The 25,083-nt window shown below is 36.5% G+C and overlaps 2 protein-coding genes across 3 annotated transcripts in view; one reads left to right on the top strand and one right to left on the bottom strand.

Moving 5' to 3' along the window:
* Nucleotides 1-6,431, bottom strand: part of LOC149134507 (uncharacterized) — a 53,689-nt gene extending 47,258 nt beyond the window's left edge. The window contains exon 1 of the mRNA XM_089356817.1: nucleotides 6,301-6,431. Within this exon, the coding sequence (XP_089212943.1) occupies nucleotides 6,301-6,378 (78 nt within the window). The 5' untranslated portion in view covers nucleotides 6,379-6,431. The remainder of the gene's footprint in view (nucleotides 1-6,300) is intronic.
* A 237-nt stretch (nucleotides 6,432-6,668) lies between these two features.
* Nucleotides 6,669-25,083, top strand: part of LOC106874590 (uncharacterized) — a 41,288-nt gene continuing 22,873 nt past the window's right edge. The window contains exon 1 of one of the 2 annotated variants that reach the window (XM_014922378.3): nucleotides 6,669-8,137. In XM_014922378.3, coding sequence (XP_014777864.1) covers nucleotides 7,016-8,137 — 1,122 coding nt within the window. In that variant the 5' untranslated portion in view covers nucleotides 6,669-7,015. Of the gene's footprint in view, nucleotides 8,138-16,442; nucleotides 18,748-25,083 lie in introns of those variants that run through there. The other variant, XM_052970257.2, reaches the window with a different exon arrangement.

Below are 25,083 nucleotides of genomic sequence, written 5' to 3'. Positions count from 1 at the left end.
ATATTGATTACGTGTTTGTGGCATCGTAAAGTGCATAACACATAAAATCAATAAATATGGGAACTGTTGTGATGTTTATGCATTTGTTACGGTCGTCTGATTATTAATAGGGGCTTACTTTTAAAAAATTGCAACGTTCTTGATTTTTATGATAGGTAGTGTGATGTTATGGTTTTCATCACTCCCTAGTGAGCCATAATGACGATGGCAAGAAAAGCCCCTACATGGTAAATACTGGGCTAAACTAAATGCAAAAGAAATAGACAGAGAAAAATCCCAGCAATGGTTGAGAAGCTCAGGACTCAAAGCAGAGACTGAAGGATTTTTAATTGCTGCACAAAACCAAAGCCTCCCCACCAGAAATTATCAAAAACATATAATGAAAAGAAACATAACAAGTAACTGCAGAATATGTGGTGATGGACAAGAAACAATAAATCATATTATCTCTGGCTGCCCAGTCCTGGCTAAGAAGGAATACATTCACAGACACGACAGAGCTGGGACCTACATACACTAGAAGCTATGCCAACACTATGGAATAACAATAGAAAAAAGATGGTATAAACACACGCCAGAAAAGGTCACAGAAAACGAGAAAGCAACCATACTCTGGAATATGCCAATACACACAGATAGAGAAATTAAGGCCAATAGACCAGATATAGTTGTCAAAGATCATGAAGGAAAAAAATGCTTTCTAATTGATGTATCAATACCAGCAGATGACAACGTTTCCCTAAAAGAAATGAAGAAACTTTCAAAATACAAAGACCTGGAAATAGAGGTAACTCGAATGTGGAATCTATAAACAGAAACAATTCTTATCATAGTAGGTGCCTTAGGTATAATAAAAAAATATTCAGACAAATATATAACAAAAACACTAGAACTTACAAATATATATAACATACAGAAAATTGCACTACTGGGCACTGCACACATCCACTTTCAATACAGTAACCATAAGAGCATCACAGCAAACCACAGCACTACCCAAGGCACACAGAGCTGCGCTCGGTAGTGAAGTAAAAACACGTTATAAAAATAAAACTACTGAATAATAATAATAATAATAATAATAATAATAATAATAATAATAATGATAATAATAATAATAATTATAATACTGCAGCAAACACCAAACAACATGAACATGTGACAGTGAGCTGCCGGAAGATAGATAAAATCTGAAACCAACACGAAGCAGAAATTAAGAATTCGCAAAAACAATGAAAGAAAACTATGTCTAAATGTAAGCCATCTCAGGAAACAGAAGGAATTTGCTTATATGGAGAATCTATACCAACAGTATAGCTCAGTTTGTGTGTGTGTGCGTGTGTGTGTGTGTGTGTGTGTGTGTGTGTGTGTGTGTGTGTGTGTGTGTGTGTGTGTGTGTGTGTGTTTTGCATCTATAGAAATCCACACCTTACAAGATAGCAATCTGGGAGTTGCACCAATGGATTCCTCATCGTCGAAAATGCCCGGAATCGGCCATTTGTTTTTTTTTGTTTTTTTTTTTTGGTTGCTTCCTAACACGTGAATTTTTGCATTAAAAATAATTTTAAACTATCAATTCTAACAATTTTCAAATTGCACCCTCTTGCAAACATGAGTTAAGTCCCCTAATAGATACGGTGTAAACAGATAGAGAGAGAGAGAAACATAACAGATTTTTTCATATCGTCTTTTTACTGGATTATTAAGTAAACAATGTTACGAAACTTCATATTTTCGAATTATATATATATATATATATATATATATATATATATATATATATATATATATATATATATATATATATATATATATATATATATATATATATATATATATATATATATATATATATATATATATATATATATATATATATATATATATATATATGTATATATAAGCACTCTACAGAAAAAAAAGGCTTTCCTATCTGTGTGAAGGTACCACACTTATTCATGTTAACAAAGGGATGTGGGTTCGCGTCCCACGCAGATGGGAAAGCCTTCTTTTTTCTGTCGAGGGCTTATATGCTCTGTTATTAGACTATTTTCGTTACTCATTGCACGGTGAACGGCATAAGCTTTAAGCTTATATAAAAATACCATTATTATTATTTACAGCATTGTAAAATACGGCACCGTATAATAAAGCCATTCGCACCGAAAACATATATATATATATATATGCTTACTATGTGGATTTCTTACACGGAAACTGAAAGAAGACTGTCGTATATATGTGTATGTTTGTATATGTGTGTGCCTGTGTCTTGTGTTTGTACCCCCACCATTGCTTCACAACTGATGTTGCTGCGTTTACATTCCCGTAACTTAGCGGTTTGGTAAAAGACACTGACACAACGAGTACTACACTTACAAAGAGTAAATCATGTGGTTGATCTCTTCGACCAACGGCGGTGCTCCACCATGGCCGCAGTCACATGACTGAAACAAGTAAAGCAATAAAAATCTATGCCATTTTAATCCCGAGCAAGGCCGGGTATCTCTGCTAGTACATATATAAAAAAAATAGCTTCCCCTAGATGAACCATTATAGCAACATGTACGTAAAAATGTAAACACATTTCTATACGAAAACTGCAAACCTGTGAGTAAAATTTCAAATTTTGCATTTTAATTACATATGCATCCATATCTATACAAGACCTCTGTATATGTGCACATTGCTATTTCTTCTCGGTCTCTCGCTGATACATCAATAATAATTATAATTATGGTAATAATTACGAAAGGAACATCAACACATGTCCATAGACGGTGTTCAGTTGAAAAGTAAACGCTGAAAAAACGGTACCCATAACAAAACCAACCAAAAGAGGAAGAGCGGTGGACAGATATTCATAAATACTATGAAATAGTTGATTTATGGTTTACACACATTACTATGCAACACCCCACCCAGAAATACATACAAGAATAAACACATACTGTAAACACCAAACAAAATGAGCTAAACCCACATGTCCCATAGAATGCCAATACTCAACAGAAGAACACAACCTACGCTGCAAAAGCAACACACAAGACAAAAACTAATACAACAGAAGACTCAGATCAAAGCCCATAACAAAACATACTGATACAATACAATATCCGCCCCACCGAAAGACAATTTAGCACACACACACCACCCCACCAGCACAGAGGTGCAACCAATGATGCAATGGGAAGTTGCTTGAAAGTTTCAGATGTCGAAAAATAATGGTGGTGATGACGATGGTGACGAACGTGACCTTACCTAATATTTTGAGAGACGAGTCTCCGAAGAAACTCTGACTGTAACAACGAAAATGAAACTGGACCATTAGGGGAAGGCCTCTCGCTCAGCAGGGGTTCAGTAAAGATGCTGGCTGACCACAGCTGTTAACCTGATACAGTATTCGATTGTAATAGATATTTCATTGGTTGAACGACATTTCAACAGTAAGACAGTCTTTGTCAAGTTCAAAATAAGAAGTGATAAAAATTCAAAATTATAGAAATTTAAACGTAAAGTATGAACGAGAGTAACCAGCGTCCACACGTTGATGGAATGATATCATCAGTTTTTAAGTTTCAATTTTATAACAGGCGAAAAAAAAAAAAACAGAAAAAAGAAAGAAAAAGGAGAAAAGGAAGAATATTTAATCAAACAGTTTTGTATAAATTTGATGATATTCTCCTGTCATCTTATTCATTCCTCCAAGGCGTGATGCTAATAACCCGCAAACATATTTCTCCTCATACATTCTGAGAAGAGAAAGCGAAGCAGATTCAGAATATTTTCTGAGAATATGCACTTTCAAGTCTTCTTCAAAATTGAAGCCGCTTGAAACGAAATGTGCAGCGGACACTAAATGAGAATCTCTACATGTCCCACCCTCTGTATAAATCATAACATTTCTGTTATGATTCCTGATGGAATTCACTTCACTCATGTTGTTGCACAATGAACAGTGCTTGCCTCTCTTGCGGCTGTTCTTCAAGGTACAGCGTGTAGATACACCAATGTTCGTTTTCTTGGAGTCAGAAATAGAGGTCAATAATTCTCTTATATTCTTATTCCGTTTAAAGGCAATGAACAAGCAGCTGAGGAAATAGGTGTTTGAAACGAGGATATTTTTTCACCACATGCTGGTAACTTTCACGCAACACTTTTATCCCTCTGCTTACTCTAAGCATGCACCTGTAAAGAGAGGGAAAATAGGGAGAGGCTACTTACTTTAGTTGTCAGGGTGATCGTGGTTTCGTGGGGTCTTCACGAGCAGCCATTGAATATCTTCCCACCACACTTTCGAGATTTTTTTTGTTTAAATTGTTGTTTCCTTGTTTATATTATTTCTAGTGTTTACTTCCATTTAACGCCATATATCATATCGTATCATATTATATTGCATTATTCTGTATGGTTCTCTATATGCTTGTAAATCATTGGTGTTTTATAAGGAAATCATCATCGTTATTATTCTTATTTGCATATAATGGATGGTGAAGGTTCAAACTAGAGCCAAGATATATCTGTATGACATGATGTCATGACTTAAATAACATAGCACTGAGTTACTATTGAGGCATGGAGACACAAACATGTAGTGTAAAGGCAATAAGATGTGGAGTTCATATCTTCCACAAAGTGGTTAGACAGAAAGAAATGAAATGAATCTCGTTGAAAGATGGAATTGAAACCAGATCGCTTGTTTTGGTCTTTGATAAATTATCTATTTATCAATGATATAATATTAACAAGAGCACTCAGAGAGCACAAACTTCCACCAAGACAACACCAACGTTCTCTCAACGATTAGCCAGAAATGATTTTTAAAATGGGAATATCTGAAATAAACTCGATTGCTCTCACAACCGAGAATACTAAAAATGAACTCGACCGCTCTCAAAAATTAAGTAAAAAAACAGGAAAAATAATCCAGAATCCCTGTCTGGTATCGATCCCAAAATCTAATCTCAGTTCGTGCCATTCACGCGGCCAAACATCCCTGAAAGTTTCATCCGAATCTATCCAGCGGTTCTGTAGATATCTTGTCCACGGACAAACTAACAAACACGACTGAAAACAACACCTCCGCCTTCGCCAAGGCGGAGGTAATAATGGGTGGTGACATGAATTTATGTTTCTTTCAAGTGTATGTGGGTATGTATGAGTGGGGGCGCAATGGCCCAGTGGTTAGGGCAGCGGACTCGCGGTCATAGGATCGCGGTTTCGATTCCCAGACCGGGCGTTGTGAGTATTTATTGAGCGAAAACACCTAAAGCTCCACAAGGCTCCGGCAGGGGATGGTGGCGAACCCCTGCTGTACTCTTCCACCACAACTTTCTCTCACTCTTACTTCCTGTTTCTGTTGTCTCTGTAATTCAAAGGGTCAGCCTTGTCACACTGTGTCACGCTGAATATCCCTGAGAACTACGTTAAGGGTACACGTGTCTATGGAGTGCTCAGCCACTTGCACGTTAATTTCACGAGCAGGCTGTTCCGTTGATCGGATCAACTGGAGCCCTCGTCGTCGTAAACGACGGAGTGCCAACAACTTTTGGGTATGTGTGCGCTTTGGATGTATGCATGTTTGCGTGCATGTATGTGTGTAGGTTAGAGAGAGAAATAGGAAGAGAGAGGGAGAGAAAGAGAATGCGCAGAGAGATAATGCGCAAAGAGAGCGTGTATGATAAAGGAGAGAAAGAGTGTGTATGTCACACACACACACACAAACATACACACAGTGAGAGAGAGAGAGAGAGTGCGGGAGAGAGAGAGAGTGAGGGGGAGAGAGAGGGAGAGCAAGAGATAATGGACATTAGCTGCTAATGGATAAATGCATATGCAAATAATGTAAAGTTTTCATTCTGTGAATAGTTCTTCTGCTGCTACAATTGCTAAGTCTATATACTTCACATCAGTGCTATATTATATACCTCATTACATTACGTCAACATTGTTTTATATATATATATATATATACACACACACACACACATAGACATATAATTTTAACACCGTACTATATTATATGAACCATATCAACACTATGTTATAAGCACTCTCTCAACACTGTATTATATGCAACACACACGTGGACACTTTATTTTGTACGTCACCCATCAAAGTTTTATATATATATATATATATATATATATATATATATATATATATATATATATATATATATATATATCGTTACTGGAGATGATTTCTCTTCCAAGTCTGAAGCAAGAGATTCTATGCTTATATCCCGAGTGCCGCCCATCATCTCAATAGTATTTTACTGTCTTCGGAGAAAATACGAACCTTTAGTACCGTGATCCACTTTGCACCACATGACGCCACGCAGGACACTCTCCGTTGTCCACTGCATTCGCTTGACATAGCTGTAAAATCCTTCTGAAATCACATCCTGTTATCTTAGAAAGGAAAGCACATCATGCACAATATAATCTCCGATATAAAATTCACGGAATGGTCATAACAAGAACAACATTGTTTATAGGCTTGCTCAATCAGAGCTGAGTTGGGGTTAAACAACAACAGCTGTAAGATCTACGAGTCAGTCGTTTATTTTGTTTGTTTTAGCTCTTGCTAATTGATTTCATCTTGAATAATTTATCACTGAATTGGTATGTTTTAAGATCAATGCGTAGAATAACAGGCCAACACAGCACAATATATTTACTGCAATTAGTGTAACTACTACCTCACTGCGGTTACTACTACTTCAGCCACTTGCAACAGTACCACCACTACCATAGTGGCCGCCATCACAATAAATACCATCACCACAAATTTAGCTGCAACTACCACTGCAAATACTATCACCAATACAAGCATCATCGCTACTATTGCTGCCTTTATTAAAGTCAACATCACTACAGTCACCACTAACACAGCTATCACCAAGGCCTCAGTAACCAGCTACTAATATAATCACCAGTACTACAGCCTCCTCAACTATTCCAGAACCCACCACTACAGAAGTATCAGCGCCACTATACCATATATTTACCAAATGCCGGGTAAAAGAAACAAGATAATTGCAAAACTGCTGTCAAATCCCAGTGTAGCAACTATGCCAGAAGACGAACCAAGGAATACATATTCGGAAAACAATCACCTTACTAGGGCTGTCATCTCGAGCACTGTTGTGTCTAACTGCATGGAGTCTATTGATGTGGACCACAAGCAACCAACAGAGTTTTTAAATGAAGAAACTCTGGTGGACGTTTTTAGACCTGTACTTCATTTTACGGCGCTCTCCGGTCAAGAATTTTATCCATCAGGTTATCTCACTAAACGCCAACAATGTTTATGTAAAGTTTTTAAGTGTATCGTTTTACTGTTTTTGGTTTTGAATATAATACGGTTATATTTCATGTTTGACATAAATGCGACTCAAGGAAAATTTATAGTCTATTTGAACTTCGTGCTGTTTTATTCTATGGAAGTTTTTAAACATAGTATGAAGCTCATCTTTAACATCGTATATGGCAGAAGATTGTTAGAGAAATTCACGGCGTATTTTCCTATGACAGAACAAAAATATTTCAGGAAATTAAAACGGAAGGCTAAATTATCGGTGAAGATTTCAACTTTCGTAATAATAACGAGCATAACAATAATAACCGTATTGTCTTCGACTACATTTACGGAATCTACCGTGGGATCTTTATTACATATACCAATGTGCGAGAACAAAGCTTTTGAAATAATAAACACCGTATTTTTAAGCTGGTTTATCGCTTCTGGAATACTCAGCGACGATTTACTACTTAATTTCTTAGTGAAAATAATCTGCTGTGAGCTGCATACCCTCTCACAAAAACTGAAAGTGCTCGATGACCAGCAAGAAACAGTGAGAGACGACCAAGAACAAACAGTTATCAGTAAGTTCATTCATCTACAGAAGAAATACGAAGAAATAATGGAGCTACTACAACAAGTCAACACCTACTTCTCCATTTGTGTAGTCATGACGTTCTTGTTTGCTATTCTTGTCACTTGCACGCTGATCTACATTATATTTCAGACGGATGTTGACGTTGATGAAAAACTGGTTGTCACATCAATGACAGTAACACAAGCCTTCTTGGCAATCTCTATTCTCTGCGGTGGTATTTCTATACAAGTTGCTGTATGTTTATTCATTTATTTATCTATTTGTTATTATGTGTGCAGTACTTACATACATACACACACGAACACACAGACTTTAGCAGATATGTATAATGCATGTGTGTGTGTGTGTGTATGTGTATGGAAGCGTAATGGCCCAGTGGTTAGGGCAGCGGACTCGCAGTCGTAGGATCGTGGTTTCGATTCCCAGACCGGGCATTGTGAGTGTTTATTGAGCGAAAACACCCAAAGCCCCACGAGGCTCCGGCAGGGGGTGATGGTGAACCCTGCTGTACTCTTTCATCACATCTTTCTCTCACTCTTTCTTCCTGTTTCTGTTGTACCTGTATTTCAAAGGGCCAGCCTTGTCACACTCTGTGTCACGCTGAATCTCCCCGAGAACTGGTTAAAGGTACACGTGTCTGTGGAGTGCTCAGCCACTTACACTTTAATTTCACGAGCAGGCCATTCCATTGATCGGATCAACTGGAACTCTCATCGTCGTAACCGACGGAGTGCCACGACAATACACACACACTCATATATATATATATATATATACATACATGTGTGTGTCTGTGTATATGTATGTATGTATATTAATATTAATATTTTTCAAGGCAGCGACATGTTGGCCGACTGTACGTTCTGAGTTCAAATTCCGCCGAGGTCGATAAAATAAGTACTTGTTGAATACTGGGGTCTGGGGTCGATGAAATTGACTTATCTCCTCCCTGAAATTACTGGCCTTGTGCCAGAATTTTAAAACCAGTATTGATAATATTCAAAATATCTATTTCGAATTTGTACACTATATTCATAATAATACGCAATTTATTGAGAATACAAGTTTTAATTATATTGAGTCGCTAACTCTGTAGGAATTTCTACATGGAGACCTCTAAATTCAATATCTTTCTTTTGTCGTTCCAACACAGGATTCTGGAATATCTCAGCTGAAATCTCGGAAAAAAGAACCGAAATACTTTCACTTCTATTATATATCTAGGGCCAGTGAAATACACCTTATTTCGCTTTTGAAATAAACATGAGAAGAGATCCTAGCGTGCTAGTACAGTATAGCTGTAGATTCGATTCCAATTCTTCTTCCGGGGAATTTTCCATTCAACCATTTGCGAATCGCGGCCTCCCTGTCGAGGTGCAATATCTTGTATAAAGATTAGTTCTTCTTTTAGGGCAAGCCGTTCAATTCCCGGCTAAAACTGCTTCTCTCATGGTATAACACAAAATTGACTATTTGGTTAAAGAAAAGCGTTGTCCAGCTAATCAAGCCAAACTGCACATTTTACATACCATTTACTGTGAGAAAAAAAAACAAAACATACCGGTATAATAAAATAATAACGTCACATTTATTAAAACATGCGTATTATTATGAATATAATGTGAAAATTTCATTAGACTGTATATACAAATGCATGCGCACTAGAGGGAGAAGTGGGAGAAGAAAAAAAGGAAGAAAAAGAGAGAAGAAAAGAAGATGAAAAGATTAAAGAAGGGGATCACTGTAAAACACACACATATATATATATATATAGGTGTAGGAGTGGCTGTGTGGTAAGTAGCTAGCTTACCAACCACATGGTCCCGGGTTCAGTCCCACTGCATGGCATCTTGGGCAAGTGTCTTCTACTATAGCCTCGGGCCGACCAAAGCCTTGTGAGTGGATTTGGTAGACGGAAACTGAAAGAAGCCCGTCGTATATATGTATATATATATAAGTATGTGTGTGTATATGTTTGTATGTGTGTGTTTGTCCCCCCTATCATCGCTTGACAACCGATGCTGGTGTGTTTACGTCCCCGTAACTTAGCGGTTCGGCAAATGAGATCGATAGAATAAGTACTAGGCTTCTAAAGAATAAGTCCTGGGGTCGATTTGCTCGACTAAAGGCGGTGCTCCAGCATGGCCACAGTCAAAAGACTGAAACAAGTAAAAGAATAAAAGAATATATATATATATATATATATATATATATAAACAAAAGATTTTGTTACCATCAAATAGAAGTGAAGTTTTGAAATTGCTTCCATCTTACTGAACAGCAAGTTTGTATCTTGTCCTGTGTATTTTATATGTTATCTGTGTTTTATGTGTTTTATTTTACCACGCAAAATGTTTTGCCTAAATTTGTCTCTCTTTCAGCAATTATTTTCTCTATAACATTTTGTCTTCTACTTCTCCGTTCCGCCCCCCTCTCTCTCGTTCTCTCTCTCTCTCTGTCCGTCTCTCTCTATCTCTCTCTGCCCGTCTCTCTCTCTCTCTCTGTCTGTCTCTCTCTCTCTCTGTCCGTCTCTCTCTCTCTCTGTCCGTCTCTCTCTCTCTCTCCCCCTCTCTCTCTCTCCTTCTTTGTAACACTCGTTTACTCTTCCATCTTTTCTTCTTGCTCAATTCCTTCTCTCTTTCCTCCCCTTTTCTGCATGATTTTCTCATTCTCATAATACCTTTACGTCTTTATGCGATTCTAATTTTACAGCCTTGTTTGCGCGCGCGTGTGGGGTTCTTACCCCGGACCTGCTACTGGTCCCTTTGATTTCCGTCCTGTCACTCCTTTTTTTCAAGGGCTAAACATCAGACCATGTACTTTCATTCCTTATAGAGTTACACTTCGCAAAATCATCTCCGTTTTGTAGTTATATACTTTTCTTTCTTGTTTTCCAAAGCCTTTTAATTAATATCCTCCGTTACTTCATATCGCATTGTTTGTTTATCTTTGAAATTCAGGCTAATATTTAACTTATGCGATTTTATACTTGTGCGATTTTAAGTACGAACTTGAGAGCTTTGAAGGTAATTTAGGTGCCGATTAAGGCACCTAAATTACCTTGAACTCCATTTAACAGCTGAAGAAAGAGGGTAATTACCTTGACTGTATCTTGTCCTATGTATTTTACCTGTTGCCATTGCTTAATTGTTACTAATATATACTTAAGCGAGTATGTCTGTGCGCGCGTGAGCATGTTTCGTTCATATTTGCTATATTTTTTCCACACACGTAGACGGCAAATATGATTCTATATTCTTACAGGAGTCAATGCACATTTTCTATCGAGAGATATTCTTATCCGAGATACAAAGTACCGTTATTTATATCACCTTCTCGATCAGGAGGTTTATCCACAGATAAAACTATGGATTTCTTCAATAATTGATAGTGAGAGGTAAGCTTTGTTGATAATTTGTGCATCCCGTAGTATATGACAAATGCGAAATAAATATACAACGTAGTTATATGAAATTGGTTTACTGAATTTTATCTTTTTTATAATGCCTCCGAAAGAGAAAATGAGATATGACGAATCTTATTTGAAATTCGATTTTACTGTGATAAAGTCTGACGGAGAATGAACCCACGGTGTGTTTTGTGTTCCGAGGTTTTGGTGTCTACTACACTAAAGCCCAGCTAATTAAAGAGGCACTTCGAAACGAAGCATCCCAGTTCAATAAATAGAGATGTAAACTTCTTCAGACACGAAGCCGAAGGATTGACGAAATCCAGACTTGATGACACAGGAATGTTTTCGCTGGACATTACGGTTGGTTTGAAGGCATCCTACGAGGTTTCAAGGAACATAACTGTTACCAAAAAGCCCCACAATATTGGCGAAGAGTTGATATTGCCTTGCTGCAGAGTTATCATATCGAATGTGCTAGGAAGTTCTGAACTTCAGAAGCTGAAGCATGTCTCTCTTAAACGATACTGTCAGCAGACGAATAACTGAGCTGTCTGATAACATTCTGTCGTAGTTGGTCTCTAGGATTCACAATTCGCTTTTGAACTTTTTCGTGATCCATCCTGATGAAACGATGAATGTTTCCAACTTACCCCAAATGTGCGTCTATGTGTGTTAATGTACGTTATATACATAGCAATCACCTGGAGGACGAATTCCTGCTTTTCGAAACCCTCAGTACCAAAACAACCACAAAGGAAATATTTAACAAAGTGAACAAACTTTTTGAGACACATGATATCAGAGAGCATGTCATTGGAATATGCACCGACGGCGCTCCGGCAATGCTTAGTTGCCGTTTTGGTTTTCAGACTTTTGTGAAAGAAAAATCCCCAGGTGCTATTGGTACACAGAACATAATTTATCGACAAACACTAATGGGGAAAACCAAGCTTGATAAGTTAAATGTTCTGAATTACGGGATTACAGCGGTGAACTTCATCAAAGAGAACGCACTCAACTCCCGTTTATTTGCAGAGTTGTGCAAAGAAAGTGATTCTGAATTCGAAACGCTTCTGTTGCATACACAAGTGAGATGGCTTCCGAGAAGAAAACAATAAAGAGGTGTTTTCTTTCTACGAAAAGAAATCCACGTTTTTTTTTTACAAGACGCCAGATCAGATTTGCACGCCAGATTCCCAGATGTTCGTTTTCTGATCTGTTTGGCATTGTTGGTGTCATATTCGAGTCCGTTAATGCCATCACTCTTTCACTGCAAGGGAATGTTACAACCATGCTTCATTCTCCTGAAAAACTAACTGCTCTCAAAATGAAGCTTGAACTTTGGCATCCAATGTTGGATAGAAAGAACTTTGCATCATTTCCTCAACTAAACCTGTTTATTGATGAAAACGTGCTTCATGTAGATGACAATATCATTGAACTCATGAAACAGCACATGTCAATACTTAGCAGAGAAATATTCTCTTTTTTGACAAATACTACCGCTTTATCAAGAACACCCTGTTAGCGATCAGCCAACAGAAGACAATTTAATTCAAGAGCAGTTCATTGATTTGGTCAATGATCGAGATGCAAAATGTTTTTCCGTGAAATGTGCTGTTCTGACTTTTGGATTGAAATGGCACGGTTATATCTTGATGATGCAAAGTTGTCTCTTAAACTACTGATGCCATTTCCAGTCATCAATGAGTGTGAGACCGCGTTTTCCACTCTCTTTGCCATCAAAACGAAGTCACGAAATCGATTGGATGTCTCACCAGAAGTGAGGGTTGTCCTCTCCAAAACAGAGCAGAACATAGAAGAGCTGATTACTTTGCTGTAAATAAAATGTAAATAAATGCATACATATATGAAGTACGAAAAGACGCCTGACGCAGATGAGTTCGGGGCGTGCCTGTGAAGGTGCAGCCGACCCGAATGTGCTGTAACACATTTCCGAGACCCGAATTACGACGACAAGCTTTTAAAATGCAGCAATTTTAACATACGTCACTGGACCTGGAATTTCTCCGACCGATCTTCGTTAATGGATTTGAAGTGTACTTATTCCGATAATGGAGCCTCGTCAGAGCTTCGCATCTTTATTTTTCGACACTACCTCCCCGTGTTGGAAGTAGGTAATTTGTGCGCTTGTTCCTTTCCTTAGATGTGGTTGTCGATTCTCATGCTCCTTCTTCGGAATCGAACCCTGATTCCTTGGTATCTCTTACCTCCATGATCGGCATTACCGGGGCGTCGACAGTTGATAGAGCGGAACCGCAGGGAACACGTCACGCAAAGGCTAGTTGAGCCCAGCCTGTACTAACCTACTGATAGTTATCTAGAGTCACCAAAATGAAAAGGTGTGAAGCCGCTTCACGGCCGGATCCGCACGCTGCGCGCGGCTGATGCGGCGTCCCGTATGCATCGGTCTCAGTCGAATGTTTGTACCGCCACCAATGCGAAAAACCGACGGTATTGTCGCTGTCGAACGCTAGTTTTCGGCCCGACACCCACGTGCGACCTGCAATCGCGACTTCAGTTGCATGTATTCACTTAAAATTTGTCAATTATTCACTCTCTTCGCGGTGATGGATTCGGTCCCGAGGGTTAGTCTATGTAGCTGTGCCCAGTATTTATGACTGTGTGTGTGTGTGTGTGTGTGTGTGTGTGTGTGTGTGTGTGTGTGTGTGTGTGTGTGCGCGTGTGCGTGTGTGTCTGTGTGTGTTTGGATGTGTATAAAGCAGACAGGGAGGATCAGAGATTTAAAGACCCGAGACTTTGCTCAATCTGGAGCAGCAGCATCATACCGCCTGACTGGAAGAGGGGCATAATTATTCCGCGCTGGAAAGGTGAAGGCGATCACCACACTGCAACAATTATTGGGCTCTTACACACATCTCAGTGTCCGGTAAGTTCTTTACCAGGGTCATTTTGAACGAAGTGCGAAATTATCAGCGGCCGAGTAGTTAGAGTTCACGCCATTGTGATCAACTGCGGACAGAATCCTGGCTCTTTGTGTTCTCATTGAATGTGAAGAGAGCTTTCGGCAGGGGTTGCTTGTAGCCTATGTAGACCTTCGCAAGGCGTTTGCCTCGGTGGACTAGGATGTACTTTGGAGGATTCTAGAGCTGTGAGGTATACCTTCTCAAATAATTGGATCCATGGTGGCCTTGCACACAATGTGGTTCGGATTGGGGGCTCAACATCTAACTTTTCCCCAATTAGATCTGGGGTCCATCACAGTGTGTCCTGGTTCTCACTCTGTTCAATGTCGGCATGAATTGGATACTTGGCCAAATGGTGGCTCAATCAACTTGTGGTTCGCTCATTGGTGAAACTAGAATTACGAACCTAGATTTTGCTGATGAGGAAAATATTCTTGTTGAGTTTTTACATGTCTTTAGGAGCGCTCTCCTTTCACTGAATGAGGTCGTAGAGTCTCTTGGGTCAAGAGAAAGATCCAGTCTTTCAGTGGCTTCTTAGAGGACTTCATCTCGTCTGTCTCTGCTGCAGGTGACAATGTTGAATTTGTTGACCGCTTAACTTATCTCGGCAATGAGATTTGTAGCGGCATTAACTGAGAGTCTGAAGTCCTAAAATGACTTGGACGAGCTGGTGCAGTTGTGGAGTCATTAAACAAGGACGTTTGCTGCTGCCGATATCTGCACAGGAGGACAAAGTTTTGGGTTTATTAGGCGTTAGCCAATATATTCACAAATTAGTCTAGAACGCTGAACTGACTCGGGACTCAAGCTTCAATCTGAAAGGTAATGTCTCTACACACGTAGAGTGTCTGAATGAATATATTTGTTACAAGAACATTCTTTAAAGGCATTTTCGGCAAGCTCTACTTTTTACTTCGCTATTTTCGGTAAGGGACACCGTAGCTCGATAAACTAATGCTTTAGAAAGGCATATATTAGAGTTGTTGATCCCTTATAGACACTACCTCACCCATCCGAACATTGATAGTTCTCGATGTTGTTATCCCTGTCTTTAGAAGTATGTTATTCTATTGCAGCTTTTTGCGATTAGTAACAAACGATCGGTGATGATGAATCTTACTGATTCTTTTTATTTTTATCTTTTATCTTTTACAGTCATTAGACTGCGGCCATGCTGGGGCACCGACTTGAAGAAATTTTTGGCCGAATGAATCGACCCCAGTACTTATTCTATCGGTTTCTTTTGCCGAATTGCTAATTTACTGGAACGTAAGCACACCAGCATCGGTTGTTAAGCAGTGACAAACACAAAGCGGTGGACATGGCACCTAACAAGGCTTTGGTCGGCCCGAAGCTATAGCAGAAGACACTTGCTCAAGGTGCCATGCTGTGGGGCTGAATCCAGAACCATGTAGTTGGGAAGCAAGCTTCTTACCACACAGCCACGCCTGAAAAATTCCTAGCTGAAAACTATATGAAATATTTTAATTTAGGCATATATTTGCTAAAACTTAAAAAGAGGATCATATGATTAGAAAAGGGTATAAATTTATTCATCATATACTAAAACTATATAAATCATGACCACTTTCCTCCCTTATGTATTTTTTTTTTACGCACGTGATAAATGAATATACCATATAGTCTGCGCTTGACAAGCTAATAGATAACTGTCACTGATTTCCTGTTTTTTTTCTTTTTTTTCAATAAACTTACCAAATCTTGGAAGATTGTTGACAGTCATATTGCATTTGCGAATATGCAAATGCGTGAATATTCTTGCTTATCTATACTCACGCTGCTTCCCTGTTTCGGTTATTTCAATAATTGTAAACGTGATACATTAATGACAAGGCAGAGAGCTACAGCTACTAATTAAATATACACACACTACTTTATTTTCAAACTACTTTATTTTCAAACTACTTTTTCCTTCGTTTATAAAAGCAACTATTCGCCAATCCATCTATGTATATGGATGCATTTTTCATATATGCGTATTCATGCATAACTATAATGCATATTATAACTATACGCACAGATACATACACACATGTATACACACACACATATATCAGTAAAATGCTCAGTTCTAAATGAGCTATAATGATTTTAAAAAAAGGATTCACCGATCGATATTCTCTTCTAAGGGAAGTATTGACTGAATATTGTTAAGTCATAAGGCCGTTATACATGTTTTAAGGTGAGAGTAGTCAATGTAGGAAATGTGGTTGTGTCCATGGATTTCATAGGATCATTAGTGACGGTTCAATGATTATAGTGCTTTGATTTTAAAATGTACAATGATTTTGATTTATAACGTCGACAGTAAAATAGCGTTGTATATATAGGCCTTCCGATGGCAAAAAACATGTGAAGAAACACCGAATTGGCATTGGTCTGCTTAGCTTTATATCTGTGACTTCCACCGACTGTAAGTTATCATTCAGGAAAAAGGATGTAATTATAGAGGTAAAGCCAATGACAATATGTGTCGTTCATGTCCTTCTCAAGCTAGCTAACAAAAACGAATCCTGCTGCAAGAGATATTCTAAATCAAATCGTCTGATCGTCAATACTATATCGTTTTATCTATGACATACATACAATAATGGGTGATACCGATATATTGTTTGCGTGACAAGCCTGTATGTTGTATGTACATATCTGTACGTGTGTATGACCACGGTGTGTTTGCGTTTGTGTGCGGGTTTGTGCATGAATGTGAGAGAATGGTGAGTATTGATATATAAATACATATGTAAATAGTATCAGGACTCCAGTGTGTGATTGTTTTTTTTTCCACGGCAACTGCTGAATCTTTTATGCATCATGCCAACAAAATATATAAACCACATCAACATTATATTATATTCATCAATTAAACATTACATTATATTCACGCCATCTCAAAGCTATAACATATACATAATCAGTTGAATACTATCCTACATGCATAACCTCAACATCACGTTATCCACAATAACTGAATAGTATATCATATTCTATGCATCAAAGTTGGACCAATGATCTCTGGTTCATTCCCGAATATCGTATATCATCTCAACATTATTTTATCGTCCTTCGAGTAGGACTGAACCTTCATCTGTATGAAACACTTTAAAAAATATCAGATTTTAGATCCGAGTTCATTATCGTCTTTTAATAATGTGTACATGATCTTTGTGGCCGTAACTGATGAATTGGAGCATTTAATAACCAGAGAATAAAATAGCACCCGACTTCACAGCAATTACTAGTACCAATATAACCACTATCACTACCACTACTAACACCACTACAGCCGTCACACTCAATATATTTTCCCACGCTACCATCACAAGAACCACAGTAAAGCCACTATAGTGGAAGACAGTTACCTGATGCCTGGTAAGAGAAACAAAATAATCGCAAAACTTCTGCCGAAACCCCGTGTAGCAGCTATGACAGAAAACGAACCAAGTAATACATGTTCACAAAGCTATAATGTAACTCCTTTTGTCATCTCTTGTACTGATGTATGTCCCTGCAATGAATCCATCAATATGGACCACAGGCGACCAACACAAGATTCACGTGAAGAAATACTGATGCACGTTTTAAAACCTGCTTTACATTTTACGGCGCTCTCCGGTCAAGAGTTTTATCCCTCATGTTATCTCTCCAAACACCAAAAAAACTTGTTCAAAGTTTTCAAAAGTATTGTTTTACTCTTTTATATTTGGAATATAATACGCTTATGTATTTCATTTAATATTTGGTTGAACAAAGGAACAGCTGTTGTTTATTTTAATTTCTTTCTGTTTTATTTTATAGAAATTTCAAAACATTGTATGAAATTCATCTTCAACATCGTATATAGCAAAAAGTTACTTGAGAAATTCACGACTTACGATGTTTCTCTGAGTGAGCAAAACTATTTCAAAAAATTAAAAATGGAAATTAAACTGATGATAGGATTTTCGACTATCATAATAATTGTTAATATATTAAATATCGTTACTTCTACTGATGTACCATTCACCATGAGAACTTTACAATTCGTACCAAAATGGAGGAATAGAATTTTTGAAATGATAAACTTCGGGATTTTAAGCTGGTTTATCGCTTCTGGAATATTCAGCGACGTTGTGCTACTTTATTTTTTCGTGAAAATAATCTGTTGCGAGCTGCACGCCCTTTCACAAAAACTGAAACTCCTCGACGATAAAGAACAAACAACTAGTGACATTGACAGCAAGTTGATACATCTACAAAAGAAATACGATGGAATAATGGAGCTGCTACATCAAGTCAACACATACTTCTCCATTTATATAGTCACTCTCCTTGTGTTCACCATCATCTTCTCCTGTATGCTTATCGTAATCTCATTTCGCGATGATGCCGTCATGAGAGAAAAAGCAGTATCAGTTATGATCGCAGCATTGCACATTGCGTTGGCCATCACAGTCCTCTACAGTGGTATTTCTTTACAAGTTGCTGTACGTTGCTAATTATTTAATCATTTTATATACATGCATTAATATATATATATATATATATATATATATATATATATATATATATATATATATATAGAACCGTTAATCCCTACACTTCCCTTTTCTTTCTCTGTTCTTTTTCGTTCTCTCCGTCTTTTTTTCTTCTCAATCAGTTCTGATGAAGAGTGTAGGCTCGAAACATGAAAGATTTTTCTATTTTTCCCGAGCGTTAAACGAGTACACTTGCTTGCTTTTTCTTCACCTGTCTTCATCTTTTGTTTTCTGTATATATATATATATAAACAAAATTAAGGGATCAGCAACAGGTTGCTTCACCACATACCGGAGTTCAATGTGTTGAAGCAACCTGTTGCTGATCCCTTAATTTTGTTTATAAATGTATAAGAGCTTTTAAATAAGTTCCACACCGATAATGGTGCTTACATACCGAAGGGCTTGGTAAAAATTATTAATTATTAATTTATTAACAAATTGATAATCCTTTACCCTTTTAATTGTAATGTATATATATATATATATATATATATATATATATATATATATATATATATATATATATATATATATATATTCATATTTATATATACATATAGATATGTATGTATATATATGTGTATATATATATATATATATATATATATTCATGAGTATGTCTGTTTGCGTGTATGCATGTACTTGTGAATCCGTGTGTTGTGTGCGTTTGTCTATGTCTTTCTGCGTTTGTTTTTGAGTGAGTGCGTACATGTATATATATATATATATATATATATATATATATATATATATATATATATATATATATATATATATGTATATATATATATATACACACATATAACTCTACTATTAAATCTAATTACCTTTTAGATATAATCATTTTTTTTATATACATCAATAATGACTTTCTCACTAAGAAAGCCTTCCTTATATAATACACAAGGCCTCTGTTCAAATAAATTGCACTTCATATTATTTTCTACTCTAGGCACAACGCCCGAAATTTTTGGGGAGGGAGCCAGCCGATTACATCGACCCCAATACGCAACTGGTACTTAACTTATCAACCCCAAAAGGATGAAAATCAAAGTCGACCTCGGCGGAATTTGAACTCAGAACGTAAAGACAGACGAAATACTGCTAAGCATTTCGCCCGGCGTGCTAACGTTTCTACCAGCTCGCCGCCTTAAATTGCACTTAATATTCGAGTGTCCAATGAAGCCATAGGGTGTTATTCACGCACTCAGCTTTGAGTCCACTGCACTCTATTGCAGAAAAAAGCAGTGAGCTAATGAAGTTCATAGCATAACTGTTTTTGATCTTTGTCATCTCATTTTCTTATTACCAATCGACACTCGTCTAACACTTCGTTCTGAAGCAAACTTGTATTGAGTTCTATACTAGGTTATTATTCTCATGATGCCAAAGCGAAATATTAAAACACAGTGTATATACACATATACATACATACATACATACATACATATATATATACATACATACACATATATATATATATATATACATATATATATATATATATATATATATATATATATATATATATATATATATATATATATATATATATATATATATATATATATATATATATATATATATATATATATATATATATATATATATATATATATATATATAACATACAAAAATAAGAGGCATGACCAGCAAAAGTGGACTCCTATATGCTAGAAATAGATGCCGAATCATCTAACCACGAAGAATATGTTCTCATATGCCGAATATATTCGGCATCTATTTCTAGCATATAGGAGTCCACTTTTGCTGGTCATTCCTCTTTTTTTTGTATGTAATATAATTTTAATCTTCGGATTTTTTTAATATGCTAGACCACTGGTTTTAATTAATTAATATCAATTTCTACCCTTATTAATAAATTTTATATATATATATATATATATATATATATATATATATATATATATATATATATATATATAAATTCATGTGCTTTAACTACAGCATTAGAGCACTTTAGTTCTTATTTCTAGCAATGTAGGTGTTTCATAACACCCTAGTCACATTTAGTGACAATTATAGTTCTCCTTTTTGCTGTTATATTGATTTTATATATATACATTAAAGAATTGTTAAATCATCCAATAATTTGGATGATGAAAACATAAATACTAATGACGAAACATATCCGAGAAAAGCCGAACAACCGAGCAGGCTTAACCGATGAGGCAACGGAAATTGCTGAAACTGATGTGAATATTAAGAATTCTCGATCGGCATTTTTCGGACAGTTATGGTCTCTGTTAGTATATGTTTTCATTCAAGTGTATTAACTACAGCATTAGAGCGCTTTAACTCTTATTTCTAGCAATATAGGTCTTTCTTAACACTCTAGTTACATTTGATGCCAATGATAATTCTCCTTTTGGCGAAACATTGCAAAATGCTGTTTATATTACTTACACACACACACACACACACACACACACACACACACACACACACACACACACACACACACAGAGTAATCCTTCGACTATCGTGGGCGTTATGTTCCAAAAACCCCACGATAGACGAAAATCCCGAAGTAGAAACAGTACTGTGCTGTATGTTTTTAAAAATTATTTTTGTAATTTGTATATATTTATTTTATAAGAAATGCAAATGAACGCCACAGAGGAATCGACAAAAGCTTAAATAAGCTTAAAAAATTAAACCGCGATATGGAAAGGGATTACTGTATATATATATATATATATGTGTGTGTGTGTGTGTGTGTGTGTGTGTGTGTGTGTGTGTGTGTGTGTGTGTGTGTGTGCGTGTGTTTGTGCGTGTGCGTGTGCGTGTGTTTGTGCGTGTGCGTGTGCGTGTGCGTGTGTGTGTATAAGTAATGTAAACAGCAGTTTGCAATGTTTCACCAAAAAGGAGAATTATTATTGGCATTAAATGTAACTAGAGAGTTAGGAAACACCTACATTGCTAGAAATAGGAGTTAACGGTGTAGTTAATACACTTGCATGAAAACATATATACTAACAGAGACCATAATTGTTCGAAAAATGCCGACCGAGAAATTCTTTATATATATATATATATATATATATATATATATATATATATATATATATATATATGTATGTATATGTGTGTGTGTGTGTTTGTATTTGAAAATTTGATTATAAAACACGTGTAGTCATTTTATTATTTTAATAATTATTACTTTGTATTTTATTATTGTTCTTTTTAGTGTATTTACTTATAAATTTTTTTCTATATGTGACTGTGGATTCTCATGGATGAGTTCAGGAACTGTGGTTCTTTTCTCTAAATTTTATATATATATATATATATATATATATATACATATTCCTTATGCATTCCAAAACCGAGTCACCGATTTCGACGTGTGCGGTATCAAAAGATTCAGTACAATTTCGGCTACAAACCTTGTAGCCTTGTGAGTAGATTTGGTAGACAGAAACTGAAAGAAGCCCGTTGTATATATGTATGTGTGTGTATATATATATGTATGTTTGTGTATATGTTTATGTGTATGTGTGTGTATATATGTATGTGTGTGTATGTGTGTGTATATATATATATGTATCTTTGTGTATATGTTCATGTGTCTGTGTGTGTATGTATGTATGTGTGTGTACATGTTTATGTGTCTGTGTTTGACCCCCCCCCCCAACATCTCTTGACAACCGATGGTGGTGTGTTTACGTCCCCGTACATTAGCGGTTCGGCAAAAGAGACTGATAGAATAAGTACTAAGCTTACAAAGAGTAAGTCCTGGGGTCGATTTGCTCGACCAAAGGCGGTGCTCCAGCATGGCCGCAGTCAAATGACTGAAACAAGTAAAAGAGTAAAAGAGTTGATATATATAAGAAATTTATCTGTAATAATTATTGTGGCATTTACCGTTAAGTTAGCAGTTCATACATGTGCTTCTATTTGGTTAACTTATACTGCATACAAAATAAAAATATACTACATACATACAAGTGCTTACAAAAATAGGGATTACTGTACAATTTTCTTCTGTGTTCATAATTTTTTGTTTAGAATATTGAAAATTGCTGTGCTAATCACAAATTGTCGTTTCTGTAGAGCTTTAAAATTTTCAAATGAAACAAATGGCATGTGCTGCTCAGGCGGTCAGGTAAGTTAGCACACACATGCTAACTGCGATAAAATTGGATTTCAATAATTCATATCTTTATAGATATTGAAAGTACTTATTTTGGAGTTTAGTCCACAACATTGATAATTATTTAAAGTTAATTGGGAAAACAGTTAATCTATATTCAGTTCAATTACATTGAAATTCTACATTCGTATATTCAAAATTCACGTCTTTTTCCCACCTTGTATGCTGATCCAGAACTGTATACTCTATCTCAGCTGTAATTCCAGTAAAAGCAGCTTTAAAATGCTATTTAAATTCTGAGATGTTCCTAAGACAAGTATATCCTTGATTTGGTATATTACTCTAGAAAGGAGCCAGTCACTGGTCGAAAAGTCAAAGATTTCCAGCACAAAATCTACTATTTTAGCATATCAAGATATCCTTGAGAATTGAAATTTAAGGGGGTCAACAAAAAAGAAACAAAATAAAATACAACAACATTCTAGCTATCTGGTCTAACTAAATCGTACCTTTCACGCATCCACACGTTCATTTACATTGTTATCTATAGGGAAAGCGGCAGTTTATCTCCATTTCTCCAGCCCAGTATTCACTTTTTAAGTAGAACCTAATGGTTTTACCGACTCAGCCCTTTATGTTTCAAAAGACTTTTATATTAGCATGACCCATTTCATTTTCCTTTATTTTTGATATTTGACTTGTATTTACTATTCTGTTTGTCTGTGTCTCTACCAGGCAGTTTTTGTGTTCTTCGTAGAAGTATTCACTTCACCTTTATTCTATTATCTGCACCGGTTTTCCATGGTAGGGTTTGACCACTAATGTTCATCGTTCCCTTCTTGACGTCATCTTCGGCCACGATGTACTCTGGGCTCTTCTCACTCTTTGCAAAATTAGTAGCATCTTCATTTCGGGTTTTTGTCTGCCTTAACCGTTTCTTCGTCTTTATCTTTCATTATACTTTCTAGCTGATCCATATATGACTTGAGAAGGAACAAGAGCGAATGATTTTATTCTTTTTCTATTTGTTTAATTTGGAACATTTTTATACTCAACAATTTATCAAGTCTTTTTTCTCATTCTACTTACATCTCTCTTACTTTCTCTCTCTCTTATCTCTTTCTATATACATACATACATACATACATACATACATACATACATACACACACACACACACACACACACGCACACGCACACACACACACACACACACACACACACACACACACACACACACACACACATATATATATATATATATGTATGTATGTATGTATATCTCTGTTTTTGGCCTCGCTCTACACCACGTTACCACACACTCTCGACTCCGCCTGGAACAGCGGTATATCTTTAATCTACGAACTACTATCCCCTTCGGACTAAATACAACCCCCTCCTCCTTTTGACTGCCTCTACACCTCCTGCAACTAAGCAACCTTATTTCATGTTTCGTTTTTCTTTTTTTGCTTATAATTGCACCACTTTATATTGCATTTTTAACTTCTTTATCCCCCTTCCACCTTTTTTTATAATTTATTGTTGTGTTATATTTATAATTCATTATTTTTCCGCATATTTAGAGAAAAAAATTCTTAAAAAAATATTTTATAAAGATATTTGGAAATTTTTTTCAGAATCATAATCTCCGTATGTGGGATGGGAGGGCTATACACAGGTGAGTAGGTGAGTATACGCATGCGTGTGAGTACCTGCACGTGCACATCTGTGTATGTGTGCGCGTGCGTATGTATTTGTGTGTGTCTATGAATGTATGCGATTTGTGTGTATACTGATCGATATAGCAGCTCTGACTTCAGCAGGATGTGTTATTTCTGCTGCGCAATGATCGCTTTCCCTCAGTCTGTTTCGAAACCCTTCACCTGATGCTTGGTTGGTTAGTCGTGGAGTACCTTTCATCGTTGCGACTGAAAGGTGAGTTATGGGTGTAAATAATTTATGGAACGCACTGTCACATATGCCTATGTAGTATTTTTCATCAATCATCTAGATTGGAATATTTGAGGGAATTTTATTTTCGTACACTGCTGGCTTAATGTTTTTCTGCATGAAGAATCTAGGATAATGGGCTTAATTGAGATAACTGTCTTCATTTTGGAACCGCAAGTGTAATATAATTATACAGAATACATTTTGAAGATATT

This window comes from Octopus bimaculoides, chromosome 8, assembly GCF_046866305.1.
Source record: "Octopus bimaculoides isolate indiv1 chromosome 8, ASM4686630v1, whole genome shotgun sequence".
In the NCBI taxonomy this organism is placed as follows: Eukaryota; Metazoa; Mollusca; class Cephalopoda; order Octopoda; family Octopodidae; genus Octopus; species Octopus bimaculoides.
Note: the sequence above shows the minus strand (reverse complement) of the source record. Positions and strands in the feature narration are given on the sequence as shown.